At 52.1% G+C, this 15,551-nt stretch overlaps 1 protein-coding gene across 1 annotated transcript; it reads left to right on the top strand.

Annotated features, from left to right (window-relative positions):
• The first annotated feature begins 189 nt into the window (after nucleotides 1-189).
• On the top strand, nucleotides 190-9,807 carry LOC102993449 (probable hydrolase PNKD). Its single transcript, XM_028481721.2, has 9 exons — nucleotides 190-373; nucleotides 3,621-3,736; nucleotides 3,870-3,982; nucleotides 4,633-4,691; nucleotides 5,402-5,494; nucleotides 5,861-6,024; nucleotides 6,743-6,829; nucleotides 7,747-7,862; nucleotides 8,086-9,807. The coding sequence occupies exons 1-9, from the start codon at nucleotides 312-314 to the stop codon at nucleotides 8,257-8,259; spliced, it is 984 nt and encodes a 327-aa protein (XP_028337522.1). The 5' UTR covers nucleotides 190-311; the 3' UTR covers nucleotides 8,260-9,807.
• Nucleotides 9,808-15,551: the final 5,744 nt, after the last annotated feature.

Here is a 15,551-nt window from a genome sequence, read left to right as displayed (position 1 = left end):
GAAGACAGGGAACACTTGCCAGTCCCACCCAGATGTGGACAGCCATGTTCTAGCAGCTATGAGGGGTGCCCGGCTGAATCTGGGAAGGAAACAGCAGTTGCTAAACACCTTCCACCTGTCAGGCCCTGGAGAATGTTAACATTTGTCGTCTTGTTTTATGTCATTGAATCGTCACACAGATGAGAAGCCTGATCTGTGAGACCATTGACTTGCCCAAGTTCTCAGACCAAGGATGGGCCAAGCCATGACTGGAACCCAGACCTTTCTGTTGCCAGAGCCCCTGCATTTTCCTTAAGCCTAAGTAGGAAGAAATGAAGTCAGGAACAGGACTCCGGGCATGGATGCAGGGTGGTGTCCGGGCACAGAGGAAAGGGTGATTTTATTTTCTTATTTATTATTTTTAAAATTTTCATTTTGAAATCATTTCAGAGTTGCAAAATTCGTACAAAGAATTCCCATGTACCCCTCACCCAGCTCCCCTGAATGTTAACGTCTTTCATAGCCGTGGTACAGTTATCAAAACCAAGAAATCAACGTCCATACAAACTAGTAACCACTCTCCAGACTTTACTGAAATTTTGCACACTGTCCCCCTAACATTCTTTTTCTGGTCTGGAGTCCAATCCAGGATATTTAGGTTGTTCCAACCCATCTCCTCTGGCTGGGCATCTCTGCTGTGCCAAGTCTTTGTTAGTCCGGCAGCACAGCAGGGAGAAAGGAGAGAATCAGCAGCTCCCTCCAGCTCTCACCCCCGCTCCGGGTGTTTGGTACCTCTCGCTTGCCTGTTCTTGGTGCCCGTTTCCCAGATTCTCACACGGCCTTTCCCTTACTTCTTGGAAATGTCACCTCCTCAAAGAGGCCTTCCGTGACTGACTACCAGATCTAGAATAGCAGCTCCTGTCCTCATTCTCTGTCCTTTTGCCTTGTTTATTTCGTCATCTTCACTTGACAGTATGTTTATTGTCCTGTCTGTCCCACTAGAATATAAGCTTCAAGAAGGCAGGGACTCTGCCTTACTCACTGTGTGCCCAGAGCAGGCTAATAGCAAGGCCTCACTAAATATTGTGGAATGAGTGAAAGTAGGAAGTGGCCGAAATGGGTTTAAAAATAAAACAAAAACAGGGCCTATGAAAAACAGACATAAAGACACATAAAGGATGGCAAGGGGCTTCCCTGGTGGCACAGCGGTTAAGAATCCGCCTGCCAATGAGGGGGACACAGGTTCGAGCCCTGGCCTGGAAAGATCCCACATGCTGTGGAGCAACTAAGCCCGTGCGCCACAACTACTGAAGCCCGCGCACCTAGAGCCTGTGCTCCGCAACAAGAGAAGCCCGCGTACTGCAACAAAGAGTAGCCCCCGCTCGCCACAACTAAAAGAAAGCCCACATGCAGCAACGAGGACCCAAGGCAGCCAAAAATAAATAAATTAATTAATTTTTTTTAAAAAAGGATGGCAAAACCCCTCCACAGCGCGTCTAGTTTCCCAATCGATACAAGTGCATGGGCACACAGAGCCGGGACAGCCATGATTCACCTTCAGCTAAATCGTTTCGACCAAGTTGTCATGGAAGCATGCTTGGTTTTGATCAAATTGTTTGCAGACAGATCAGCTTGCCCTTCCCAAAGGGGCCTGAAGAGCACCTGCCCCTGCTGCCTCCCTGACACAGACACAGTAAGCCTCTGTAGGGATTTAGGGCCCTTCATCCACATCCCCACCTCAACTTTTCCGTCTCAGGCTTAATCAGCCAGAACCGCCCCCTTTTCTGACTGCCTTGCCGTCTAACCCTGAGCACTGACCGACCCCACCCACACCCCGGCCTCAGTAGCCTTCCCGAGAGCAGAGGGCCTGAGACCGCTCCTGCTCACACTCTGCAGGGCCCAGTGTACAATGGAATTTGGAGCCTGTTGCTCAAAAGGCAGGAAAGAGGTGCCACATAAGGCACTAAAATATAAAGCCTTTCCTTTCTTCTAGGACCTCTCTCTTGACTTGCCGACTTGCCGGGTTGTTTTTAATTTGCTACTTAATGTCATTCTGAGTAGAGGAATACTTAAAATCTTAATTATTAGCATGAATTATGCCATTGATTATATATCACGCAGTGCCACTTGTAAACGCAAATATAAGAACATTTAACTCATATGTGGGATCACCGAAACTATATAACTCACGTTTCTTAGCTTGTACGTGGATATGTGTTATGTTCTGACCAGAACGGTGGAAATGTGGCACCGAACTAACTCAGCTGTTTTTATTTCACTTCTTGATACGTGCACATTCTACCGGCTCTCTCTGCTTTCAGCTTACTGATGAGCGGGAGGGGCTGGAAGGAGAAGGAGAGATTGGTTGCCTCTTTCCCTTTCCTTCCGTAGCAGCGTCATTTGCGGCATCAGTGGTGGGATCACACAGGGAAGTAACATGATAAGAAAGGATGTGGTAGGGTTCCTTGATCATTTGTGTTTCTTACAACACCATTGCCTTCTTGATGCATTTCAAGCAAATTCTAGTTTGAACCCAAAGTGTGGCTTACGGGCCAGCCAGTGCCCACCACCTCACCCTTTACTCAGTCATAGATGTACACTCACCTGTATTCACTTTGGGCCTTGAATTTCCACACATAGAGGGTCCACCAGAATTCTGTGCTCATGGCCACTGTGAACACGGTGTGTGAGGGGCAGCAGGGAAGGAGCAGACACATGTCGTGATGTTATGTGTATCACCTCTGCTCGCATGCGTGTTCCATTGTCCCATCAGACTTCACTTACGAGACACAAGTTCAAAGAGAACATCGTTAAGAATTTCAAGATGGCAACAGTGGAGCATCATACCAAGTGCGGGGCCTTATGTGACTGCCGGGCCGCACGCCTGTGAAGCCAGCCCTGCGTGCTGGCATCCTGTATTTGGGGGACTCTGTCACTCGCAAGTCCCCTCTGTTCCTCATGCCCCCTTTTCCCTGTGTAGCCTGGGATGGGCCTGGAATGGGGGCAGGTGGAGGGAGGGAGTGTGGTCAGCTCATCTAGCCTCACCACTGCCTGCTTCCTCCACCAAACAGCCAAACAGAACCTTCTACACTTTCCCTAAGTAAACCCTGCTGTCTGCCGCCTCTGGGCCTTGGCCTATTGTTTCCTCTACCCCAGTTGTTCCCAGAGTTGTGGTCCCTGGGTCAGCAGCATCAGCATGAGCTGGAGCTTGTTAGAAATGCAAATTCCCGGGCTCCACCGCAGACTGGCTTAGTCTCAAGTACTGGGATAGGGCCAAAGAATCTGGTCTTCAGCAAGCCCCGGGCATGACTGTGACACACCGCCGCTCTTCCTGAAATACCGTTCCCACCTCATTGCAGCTTCCTAACTCCTATGCCCCTTTCACTGAATAAACCCCGCCCCCTCGGTTCTCTTCTATGAGTTCCTCAGCTCACATCTCGCCTGGTGAGCTTGGGGGTGTTTCTGTCTCATTCTCCATCTTGTCCTGAGTACTGAGCAGGGCAAACAGACAGCACACGATAAGCGATGGTGGAGTTGCATTGATTCAGGGGGTGACTGAGGGAGTGGAGACGTGGGACCTGGGCTTCACGGAGGGTCTGGGCTCGAGGGGCAGGGCTGAGCACAGACGTCCCGTCCTGCAGGTACAGCCTGTACACCCGCACCTGGCTCGGGTACCTCTTCTACCGCCAGCAGCTGCGCAGGGCTCGGAATCGCTACCCCAAAGGCCACTCCAGAACCCAGCCCCGCCTCTTCAATGGTGAGCTCTGGCCACGCCGGGCCAGCATAGCCCCAAGCCGTGGCCACCCTCCCAGCCTACTCCCCATCTCATACCCCCGACTGCTGGGCTCCCCGCCCCATCACCCCGCCCACAGCCCATCTTTGTTCCCCAGGAGTGAAGGTGCTTCCCATCCCCGTCCTCTCAGACAACTACAGCTACCTCGTCATCGACACCCAGGCCCGGCTGGCTGTGGCTGTGGACCCTTCAGACCCTCAGGCCGTACAGGTGAGGGGAGGATGGGGTCAGGGGTACCTGGGGTCACCTTGAGGACTGGCAGCTTCTCCTTGCTAGAGAGAGGCTGACCCTGCCCTCTGCCAGTGGGATGTGCCCCCCTCCTTGTGCACTCACACACAGAGCCTGACACACATGTGCACAAAAGACCCCTACAAACACACCATGGGGAGGGGGTCAGGGTCAGGGCATGGCCGGGGAAAAGGGGGAGGGCAGCAGTGGGGGAATCAGAGCCAGAGGGCAAGTGGTGTTGACCCAGGACTGCGGGTCTAGGGAGTTTTCTTCTGCCTCTCACTCTCTGTGGCCCCCTTTCTGACCCTCGCTCTTCTCTCCTCGCCTCTGTCTGTCGTGTCTGGGCGTCTTTATCATTCCCTCTTGTCACTTATTTATCTGTGTGTGCATGTGTCTGTGTGTCCACCCCCTCCACGCATCTCCCTCTCGCCTGTGCCCAGGCTGGGGCTCAGCTGCCCCCCTTTACCCGGCCCTCTCTTCCCCACCCGCTTCTCGTTCTCTGGCTTGGTCGCCTCCCTCTCCCTCATCTCTCCCTGCTCGCCTCTCCTCTCCTCCCCGCTCCACCCAGCACCCACGCCCCTGTTTCCCTCTGTATCCTGCTCCTCAGTCTCACTGCCCCCCCTCTCCCCTAGGCTTCCATTGAAAAGGAGGGCGTTAACTTGGTTGCCATTCTCTGCACCCACAAGCACTGGTAAGGGGCTGAGGTGGGAGGTCTGGGTGCAGGTCAGCTTCCCTGTCCCGCCCCTGCCCGGCTGGGCTTGCCAGGACTGGGTCCCATGAGAACAGGCTGGGCTGAGAGTCAAGAAGTCAGGATGGGTGGACACCATCCTCATGAAGTCACTGGGGCACCAGCAGAGAGGGAGGGGGAGGGGCGGGTCTCCCACGGCTCTACTTACCAGGCTTCTGAAGTGCCAGAGGAAGGCAGGGCAGGCATTTACCTTCCATTCCGTGTGGGCATGTGTGCCGGGCCTGGGCAAACCTTGTGATCTCTTCCATCAAGGAGGTTATAGTCCAATAGGGGAGACAGCCATGTATGAAAGTGTACAACGATGACGAAAAATAACAGCTGTGACAGTCGGCACAGGGTACAGGGGCAGGGACACCAGGGGGGGTGTGATCGGATCCACTTGGAGGAATTAGAGGCTGATGACCCTGGAGCTGAGAGTCCAGAAGATCAGTTGGCATTAGTTGGTGATGAAGGAGGGGTGGCAAGTTGTTGGGACAACATTCTGGGCAGGGGGACAGCTTGAACTAAGGCCAGAAGAAGTGTGGACAGCTTGGTTCAGTCCAGAAGCCAGGAGTCCCAGGGCTCAGAGACCTGGAGATGCTTGGGGAAGAAGGAGGCAGGAGGCCCAGTACAGTTGCCCCATAAAGGCCCTGCCTGTCTGTGCCATCCTACAGGGACCACAGTGGAGGGAACCGGGACCTCAGCCGGCGGCACCAGGACTGTCGGGTGTATGGGAGCCCTCAGGACGGCATCCCCTACCTCACCCAGTAAGTCCCTGACCCAGGGATGGGATGGCCCTTGTGGGCCCCTCCCCCCATCCTTCAGTCACATGTTTCAAGGGTATCGGCAGGTGGATCTTTGCTGATGCCCTTCCTGGCCCTTAGAGAGTAGATCACAGCCCATCTGAAGACTGCCACTGCCCATCCCCCAACTGATCCAGCCATAGTCCCTAAAAGAGGAAGCAGGAGGGCTTGGATCTGAAGTCCTGGCCACTGGGGGTGCCTTCTCTCTCTGGTGGGGAAGCCCCCCTCCTGTACATCACCCATTCCCTTGGGCCTGGGTAGGGAGGGGGAGGGAGGATCAGCATGGCACAAGCTCTAGAGCCTTCTCTCCACTATTGCCTCCCTTCTCAGTCCCCTGTGTCATCAAGATGTGGTTAGTGTGGGACGGCTTCAGATCCAGGCTCTGGCCACCCCTGGCCACACACAAGGCCATCTGGTCTACCTGCTGGATGGGGAGCCCTATAAGGGTCCCTCCTGCCTCTTCTCAGGGGACCTGCTCTTCCTCTCTGGCTGTGGTGAGTCCCCCAAAAGGGAAGAGGGAGGAGGGGGGACAAGAGGGAGGGAGAGAGGCCAGGGCAGGGGGCCATGGACAGCCACAGCTCCACACAATGCATGAAAACATTGGTTTCAGTATACATGTTGCCTCGGCAGTTACTCCCACCTTTGTTACCTCGATTTTTCTTATATCCTCACGACTTCCCGCGGGCGATGGACAGAATGAGATGATGCCTGTAACTGAGTAGAGACCTCGAAGGGCGTTTGTTTCCACTGGGTGGAGCCTGGTTCTCTGATACAGTGACTGGCAAGACTAGTTACAAAAACTTGAGAACCCCTGAGTGAGAGGGTGATCCTGTGGGGGGAGGATCACAGGTCCCAGGGTGCATGGAGTCCCGAAGACAGCACGGGCAAAGAAAGAGGTGCTCTATGGAAAAGAGCAACCCTATATCAAGTGGGCTTGGAGCCATAGAACTCAGCCTGAAGGTTCTGCAGCCCCCTCTATCCACATGTCAATATGTGCAATGGAGGCCTTCAAATGGGCTCGGTTGCGGTTGAATATTTGGGCCCAGCTCCCAGAGGGAGGGAAGGAGTAGATGCCAGGGAAGTGGGCATGGCAGGGGCACGGCTGAGGGCTGGTGGCCAGCCCCAGCTGTACAAGCTGGTCCCCACCCTTTTCATGTACCTTACCGTGCTGTGTGGTTCTTGTACCTTACACATACCTTCTGACCCTACCAGGACGGACCTTTGAGGGCACTGCAGAGACCATGCTGAGCTCACTGGACACCGTGCTGGGGCTGGGGGACGACACTCTGCTGTGGCCTGGTGAGGTGCCCCTCCCTCTCCTCCTAGCCCCTCACACTCCCAGAGTCCCAGCCGACTCAGCTCCTGGCCCAGAGGGGATACAGCTCCACCTCTGGTGGCTCCTGGGAGCCAACTCTAGCAGTGGGGGCAGAGCTCCCTTCTGTTTGCAGAACTGGCTCTGTAAGGCCTCTGCTTCCCTGGCAACCAGCCCACAGTCTCTCGGGAGCCCTGTAGGCCCCAGAGCATCCCTGGGAGATGGCTAATTTTTCATAGCCAAAGCCTAGAACAGAAAATTGCCTTGGCTTAACGAGCAAAGAGGGGCCTTAAATCCACTCTGCATGGATCATTGCCTGCATCCATCATCCACACACTGCACGTCCATCATCCATATGCACGTACATGGAATATCCATCCATCCATACGTACGTGCATGTGTACATTGCATATCCATAGTTTCTAAAACACATTTACTCATATCTGTTAATCCTCAGAACATATATGCATCCATTCATTCATTCGACAGATACTTTATTGAGCACCTAACGTGTACCAGGCCCTGTTCCAGGCACCAGGAACACATGATTTTATAGTGGCATTATTATTTTCCCCACTTGCCAAAGGAGAACATTGTGGCTCAGAGAAGTGCCATGACTTGACTGAGGTCGCACAGCTGGGCAGAGCCAGATGGGCTAGAAGGCAGGTCTTCTGGCTCCAGGTCTGGCGGTTTCCCCCCTGAACCGCTTCTGCCTCTTCACTCGTGGCTGACTTGTGCCCACATTTAGAGAAACAGCTCTAAATGTGGTCGGGGCTTTTCTGGAAGAATTGCCCCTCCTCCCCAGTCGTCAGGTAGCCATAGGCCTGCAGGTGGGGAGGACTTTTTCTGACCGTACCACCCATCTCACTCCGCCCTGTGTCTTGGCCCCCGTGGCCATCCCTAGGCCACGAGTACGCGGAGGAGAACCTGGGCTTTGCAGGCGTGCTGGAGCCCGAGAACCTGGCCCGGGAGAGGAAGATGCAGTGGGTGCAGAGGCAGCGGATGGAACGCAGGAGCACGGTGCGGGGCTTGGGGTCCAGGAGGGGCCGAGGGCACTCCTGAGAGAGGTCTCATCCCTGCGGGCCCTGCAGGGCCCTCTCCAGAGCTCTGACATATTTGGCCCAAGGGCCTTCCAGTGAGAACTTCTGGACCCTGGGATGGGGTGGTGCGGGGGGCTGTCTTCCCTTGTTGGGTCTCTTTTCCAGATTCTCCCCACCAAACCCGGGTGCCTCTCCCCCCACAGTGCCCGTCCACCCTGGGAGAGGAGCGCTCCTATAACCCCTTTCTGAGGACGCACTGCCTGGTGCTGCAGGAGGCTCTGGGGCCAGGCCCAAATCCCACGGGAGACAATGGCTACTCCCGGGCCCAGCTCCTGGAGAAGCTCCGCCAGCTGAAGGACCTACACAAAAGCAAGTGACCCCACCGCAGCCCAGCCCAGCCGCGCCCCCCCCCCGTGGTGGGGAAGCCACCCATCATGGCCCACATCACACCTTCCCTCTCACTGCTTCCACCACCACCTCCGTCAGGCCGTCAAGCCGGCACCGCTCCCCGACCCGGGTCGCAGGGAGAGGAGGGACAAGGCGATGAGACCCTGAGACCGAGAGGAAGGGGGCTGCCAGTTGATGACAAAGACATTCCCAGGTCATTTCTCATTTGGCCCCTGGCCCCATCATGGTGGGAGCAGGGGATCTGCTCAGCAGAGAGCAGAAGTCAGAAGTCCGGGAGCGGAGAGCTCTCGAATGAGCGGCAGCTTCCAGGACCCCAAGCCTGGGCCCTTCCCCTCTGTTCAGCCCTCCCTCAGTTCAACTCCTCCTCCGGCCTTGGGTCCAGTCCCTTTGGGGCTGCAGTGAGGGCTCCGATGGTCCTCAAGCAGGCGTAACTTGGGTCAGCCAGGAGCCTTCTCTTCCTGGGTGGAAGCCTTCCTTCCCTCGGGCTCTGCTCTCCTCTGGGGCGCCTCCGAGATGTCTCCTGCTCTCAGTTTCTCCTCATCATCCTGCCTCTGCCTTCCTCTCCAGCCACAGCCTCTGGAACCAACTTCAGCAATACCGCCAGAATAGAGCTCCCCACCCCTCAAAACATTCAGTTCATGCCTCTGTGCCTTCGCTCATGCTGTTTCTTCAGAATGGAATGCCTTTGCCCTGCTCCTCCTGCTTTGTCTGCCTGGCAAACACCTATTCGTCTCTCACAATCCCGCTCAAAGGCCCCCTCCTCCAGGAAGACCACCCCCATGCCCCTCCCCCTCCAGGCTACCTCTCCTCTTTGTAAATGCTTCGGTTATGGCACTTATCATACTGTATTTTAGTGGTTTACATGTTTGTCTCCCCTTCTAGACTGTGAACCTTTCAGGGCATGGACTGTATCTTATGCATCTCTGTATTTCTGCTCCTAGCACGGTGCCTGGCACACAGTAGGCGCTCAATAAATGTTGAATGAATGAATGATTTAACCGAGGCTTGATCCCTCAGTGGGCTTGTCTTTATTGCTTGCTCCGTTTTCCTGTCTGGGTTACAGTTCTTGCTTACTTGGAGTGACTGCTCTTCCAGAGCTTCGGGCAGAAACGGCACTCTAAATATACCCTTCCATGGTTCGTGAGCGTTTGTCCAGGGTTTACACTTTGCCTACCTCGGTGTTTTGCAAAGCTTGAGATGAACAGGAGTACCGCTGGCCACAGGAGAGATAGCTTTTCCTGGTCACCGCACAGCAGTGAATGTGCTTCAGCGGCAAGGCCTTGGTGCGGGCCTCTCTTTAACGCCTTTCTAACTAACAGCCAGACTCCAGGTCGGCAGTCTAGGGCAACTATCTTGAGTTAAAGTTTAACAACATCATTTTGTGTTCATTGTGTTTATCTTTGGGGTCAATATTTTTGACAAGCCACACCAGTTTTCAATTCATGAAAGTGATTAAAGGTACAGGCATATCTCATTTTACTGTGCTTCGCTTTATTGTGTTTTGCAGATATTACGTCTTTTACAAATTGAAGGATTGAGGCAAACTTGCATTGTCAGATGATGGTTAGCATTTTTTTAGCAATAAAATACTTTTAATTATGGTATGTACATTGTTTTTTTTTTTAGACATGATGCTGCTGCACACTTAATAGACTACAGTATATGGGCTTCCCTGGTGGCGCAGCGGTTGCGCGTCCGCCCGCCGATGCAGGGGAACCGGGTTCGCGCCCCGGTCCGGGAAGATCCCACGTGCCGCGGAGCGGCTGGGCCCGTGAGCCGTGGCCGCTGGGCCTGCGCGTCCGGAGCCTGTGCTCCGCGACGGGAGAGGCCGCAGCAGAGGGAGACCCGCGTACCGCAAAAAAAAAAAATAAATAAAAATAAATAGACTACAGTATAGTGTAACATAACTTTTATATGCACTGGGAAAAAATTTTTTTGCATGACTCCCTTCATTGCAGTATTTGCTTTATTACAGTGGTCTGGAACTGAACCTGAAATATCTCCAAAGCGTGCTTGCATTTATTGAAATAGGAAAATACGAAGTAAAGGTGACACTTGGCTATGGAAGAATTCTTTTTTTATATTTATTTATTTATTTGGCTGCGTCAGGTCTTAGTTGCCGCAGGCGGGCTCTCTAGTTGTGGCGCTCAGGCTCCAGAGTGCGCGGGCTCTCTCGTTGAGGTGCCCAAGCTCCAACAGTTGTGGCGCGTGGGCTTAGTTGCCCCGTGGCATGTGGGATCTTAGTTCCCTGACCAGGGATCGACCCCACGTACCCTGCGTCGGAAGGCAGATTCTTAAACGCTGGACCACCAGGGAGGTCCCTATGGCAGAATTCTTAAAGGTGGCCTTGCTGTGGCTGAAGACTGGGAAGCACTGGCTTAGCTCCACATTTCCTGGGGCCAACCCTGGCCACAGTTCAGCCTCCCCTCTTGGCACCCCTCACCCCAAGCCAAGGACCTTGGCACTGGTCCTCACTATCCTGGCTCAGGGCTGCACCTGGGGTGGGGGTGAGGGAAGGAGCCGTGGGCCTCACCTTCCTGAAAAAGGGCAGTCTCTGTGCTCTGTAATTGTCTCTTGACTGGGCAAGCCCCAGGGCCAGGTCACTCTGGGTATGCCCAGCTTCAAGGGACAATTGGTAATGGTTCTGTAGGGCTTGATGAAGCATTTTCCCAAGGCCTCGGCTGATCCTCCCACTGGAGCATCCGTCCTGAATGATGGCACACGTTTCTCCTGGAGCCAGCACTGACCAGCAATAACCGGGACACCTGTTCTTTGCTTGCAGAACAGCAGGAGTGACACCTGGCCTTAGAGACCTGGGTTCTAGTCCCAGCTCTGTTACTCAACATCCAAGGACCTTGGGCAAGTAACTTCCCAGACCTCAGTTTCTTCACCTTCCAGTGGAGATGACAACCTTGAATGAGACATAACCCTTTCAAGTGCAAGTGACAAACACGCAGCCGAAAGGGGCTTAAACCAAAAGGGAAATTTATCAGGTCACGAAATTGAGAAGTGTGGGATTATGTCATGGTGACTTCAGGCATGAGCGGATCCAGGGACTCAGAGGCGTCTTCATCATTCAGCTCTGCTTTCTTCTATATTGATATCGTTCTCTGTCAGTCTTTCTCCCTGTAATGGAAAGATGGTCTCTAGAAGTTCCAGGTGTATGGGCTACTAGTTCATCAAACATAGCAGAACCTATAATAGCCCAAAGGGATTGAGTTTCATTGGTTCAGCTTGGATTATGTGCCCAGTGCTGAACCAATCATAGGAGTTAGGGGAATGGGCTTCTCTGACTGGCCAGTTAGGTCACGTGACCACACCTGGAAAGGCAGTGTCGGACCCAACTGAAACACAGTGCACGGAGAGTGGGGAAAGGGTCCCCCAGAGAAATAGGGGGCCTGATGCCAGAAATGATGCAAGCCAGAAAACTCATAAACTTTCACCAACAAGGTCACTTATTTGGAGGCTATTAGAAGAGTTAGACGAGAAAGGCATATGAAGTCACTTTGGCAAATGCTACATGTGATTTCTGGTGCCGTAATTCATTATAGAGAAGAAATGGAGGTAGACACATGGCCACAAAGGTGTTTGAATAATACGTAGTTCAAAAAATAACCTGGAGAGACTTCCCTGGTGGCACAGTGGTTAAGAATCCGCCTGCCAATGCAGGGGACACGGGTTCGATCCCCGGTCCGGGAAGATCCCACACGCCGCCGGGCAGCTAAGTCTGTGCGTCACAACTACTGAGCTGGCGTGCTGCAACTACTGAAGCCCTTGTGCCTAGATGTAGCCCGTGCTCCGCAACAAGAGAAGGCACCGCAATGAGAAGCCCATGCACCACAACAAAGAGTAGCCCCTGCTCGCCACAACTAGAGAAAGCACATGCACAGCAAGGAAGACCCAAGGCAGCCAAAAATGAACTAATTAATTAATTTTAAAAAATAATAATAACCTGGGACTTCCCTGGTGGCGCAGTGGTTAAGAATCCGCCTGCCAGTGCAGGGGACACGGGTTCGAGCCTTGGTCCGGGAAGATCCCACATGCCACGGAGCAACTAAGCCCGTGCGCCACAACTACTGAGCCTGCGCTCTAGAGCCAGAGCACCACAACTACTGAAGCCTGCGCGCCTAGAGCCCATGCTCCACAGCAGGAGAGGCCACCACGGTGAGAAGCCTGCGCACGGCAACAAAGAGTAGCCCCCGCTCGCCGCGACTAGAGAAAGCCCACGTGCAGCAATGAAGACCCCACGCAGCCAAAAATAAATAAATAAATAAATAAAATTTATTTTTTAAAAAACCCCTGTAAGCAGTTTGTTTTTCCCTGAATCACAGGCTCTCTTTTTTTTCTAAATCACAGAAAAGGAGAAACGGAGGGGCAGCCTTAGAAGTTCCCAGGAAGGACAGAGAACAGGGTAAGTTGTAGAAGAGCCCTGTGTGTCCACGTGTGTGTGTTGGTGAGGGGTTGTCCTAGTCCTCCCAGGCCCTGGCCACAAATGGAGCCTTTGAAAGCAGGTGTGAAGTTAACCCTGATGGTCAGTAAACCCTAAGCTTGGGCCAAAGTCACGACAAGGTGGAAGAAAGAGACAGGACCTGCACTGGTCTGGATTTGAATACAAACTCTGACACTCCATGCGTAACTCCAGACATGGGACTCATGTCACCGAGCCTCCTTCTGGAGTGGCTGGGAGACCCAAATGAGATGCACAACGGTGTTCAGTGAACAGCAGCCTCTTTTTCCTCTCACTGTTATTAATAAACTTACTGCTAGTCTATCAGGGACTGTAGGGCAAAGTGATTAAGAACATGGACTCAAGCCAGCTCATCTGGGATGGAGTCCACACCTTCCATTTATTAACTGGGTGACCTTGGACAAGTTACTGAACTTTTCTGTGCCTCCACTTCTCACCTGTCCAATGAGGATGATGCTAACACCACCTTAGAAGCTGATTGTGAGGATTAAGTGACTTACTACCTGCAGAGCTCAGCATATAGGGTACCCTCTCTACAGTAGTGGTTGTTGTTCAATAGATGCCAACCCCAGCTGCTGGGAGGGAACAGGCTGTCCATGTCACAGGCTGAGAAAGGCGTACCTGCCCAACACAGCCACACGGCTGGTATGTCAACCGCTCCAGAGCATCCTTCCCCTGTCGTATCAGGCCCTAAGGGGGGATGGTAAGAAGGGTCCTTAACAGATCTCTTCCAGATGGTTAAAAAAATAGACAGCAAACTGGATGTTGATCCTTCTGTGATCCACTTTTCCAAAATGCTTTCTCTTCTAAGCAGCTAGCAGGAAACAGCCAGCATCAAGCAGGAAGGAATCTGGGGGGAGTGAGAGAGTTGAGAAAATGGGCTCCCAGGAGGTGGGAGCCTGTGAGGACAGGCAGGTGGGGGTCCTATGCAGCTAGAGGAGCCTGACTAAGGGGAGGTGAGGGGGACCAGGGGTGACAGGAGAACTCTAAAGGGTAGAGGGCTCAGGGAGCAAATTTTCCCTCAGGCCAGGAGTCCAGAATAGCTGGGATGGGGGGGGCACAATAAGGAGGGGGACTATGTGGGCACCCCTTAAAGAGCATCCAAAAAAGAGCAGTTTGCTTCTTGTTCTTTTTTGGCCATAAGGCATGTGGAACCTTAGTTCCCAGATCTGTGATCAAATCCGCGCCCCCTGCAGTAGAAGCACGGAGCCTTAACCACTGGACCGGCAGGGAAGTCCCTGCTTCTTTTTTTTTTTTAAACTTTGTCCAAATCAAAAAGGTTTTGTTAAACTTTATGTAATTCACATATGAAAGCAATAGGGTTTGCTTTTTTCTCTTAGATTTTATTTAAATCATCTATTTTTTATTAACTTTATTGAGATATAATTTACCTACCACAAAATTCACCCTTTTAAAGTATACAATTCAGTGGGTTTTAGTATATGCACAGTCTAATTTTAGAACATTTTCAGCATGCCCAAAAGAAACCCTGTCCCCAGTGGATGCCACTCCCTGCCTCCATGCCTCCACCCTTCCCCCACATCAAGCAACCACTGATCTACTTTCTGTCTCTATAGATTTGCCTGTGCGGGACATTTACACATATAAATGGAATCATACAATATGTGGTCTTTTGTGACTGGCTTCTTTCACTCAACATATTTTCAAGGTTCAACCATATTCTAGCATATGTCAGTACTTCGCTCCTTTTTATGCCTGAATAATATTTCATTATATATATATACACCACGTTTTGTTTATCCATTCATCAGTTGATGAACAGATGGGTGTTCCACTTTTGGCTATTCTGAATAATGATGCTATGAACATCTGTGTATAAGTTTTTTATGTGGACAGATGTTTTCAATTCTCTTGGGTATATACCCCGGAGTGGAATTGCTAAGTCATATAGTAACTCCACATTTAACGTTTTGAGGAACTAACAGACTACTTCCTAAAGCAGTTGTGAGTTTTCTTAATGCCACTGGCGGTGGCTCACGGGCAGAATTCATTTTGACTTTTAAAAATTAGAACTCAGGGCTTCCCTGGTGGCTCAGTGGCTAAGAATCCGCCTGCCAATGCAGGGGACACGGGTTCGAGCCCTGGTCCAGGAAGACCCCACATGCCACGGAGCAACTAAGCCCGTGCGCCACAACTACGGAGCTTGTGCTCTAGAGCCCGCGAGCCACAACTACTGAGTCCATGTGCCACAACCACCGAAGCCTGTGCGCCTAGAGCCTGTGCTCCACAAGAGAAGACACCGCAATTAGAAGCCCACAAACCACAACGAAGAGTAGCCCCTGCTTGCCAAAACTAGAGAAAGCCTGCACGCAGCAACAAAGACCCGACACAGCCAAAAATAAAAATAAATAAAATAAATAAATTTAAAAAAATTAGAACTCAATTTCTTAAAATGCAAATTTTAAAACATAAGCATTTTTTAAACTTTTAAGTTCAACTTAGTCATATCATTCTAATCATAAATCTATCTAATGTTATTACTAACTTTTAAGGGAGCTTTAATTAATAATTGGTTCTCGGGCTTTCCTGGTGGCGCAGTGGTTGAGAGTCCGCCTGCCGATGCAGGGGACACGAGTTCGTGCCCCGGTCCGCGAAGATCCCACATGCCGCGGAGCGGCTGGGCCCGTGAGCCATGGCCGCTGAGCCTGCGCGAAAAAAATTGGTTCTCTTTACAAAATTAAAACTGCCATAAATATGTTTATGCCATATTTATTCATTCTATATATTCTACTTCCTTTTTAAAAGCAATTGATTGGGTTTTCTTTGGGTTTT

This window comes from Physeter macrocephalus, chromosome 2 (assembly GCF_002837175.3).
Source record: "Physeter macrocephalus isolate SW-GA chromosome 2, ASM283717v5, whole genome shotgun sequence".
Taxonomy (NCBI): domain Eukaryota; kingdom Metazoa; phylum Chordata; class Mammalia; order Artiodactyla; family Physeteridae; genus Physeter; species Physeter macrocephalus.
Note: the sequence above shows the minus strand (reverse complement) of the source record. Positions and strands in the feature narration are given on the sequence as shown.

Excerpts from the sequence above, each read along its gene's own strand:
- LOC102993449 (XM_028481721.2), top strand. The coding sequence starts at position 312 with ATGAAGTCAGGAACAGGACTCCGGGCATGGATGCAGGGTGGTGTCCGG. Across the intron at positions 3,983-4,632 it reads CAGACCCTCAGGCCGTACAG|GCTTCCATTGAAAAGGAGGG; the intron begins GTGAGGGGAGGA and ends CCTCTCCCCTAG. Across the intron at positions 7,863-8,085 it reads GGATGGAACGCAGGAGCACG|TGCCCGTCCACCCTGGGAGA; the intron begins GTGCGGGGCTTG and ends CTCCCCCCACAG.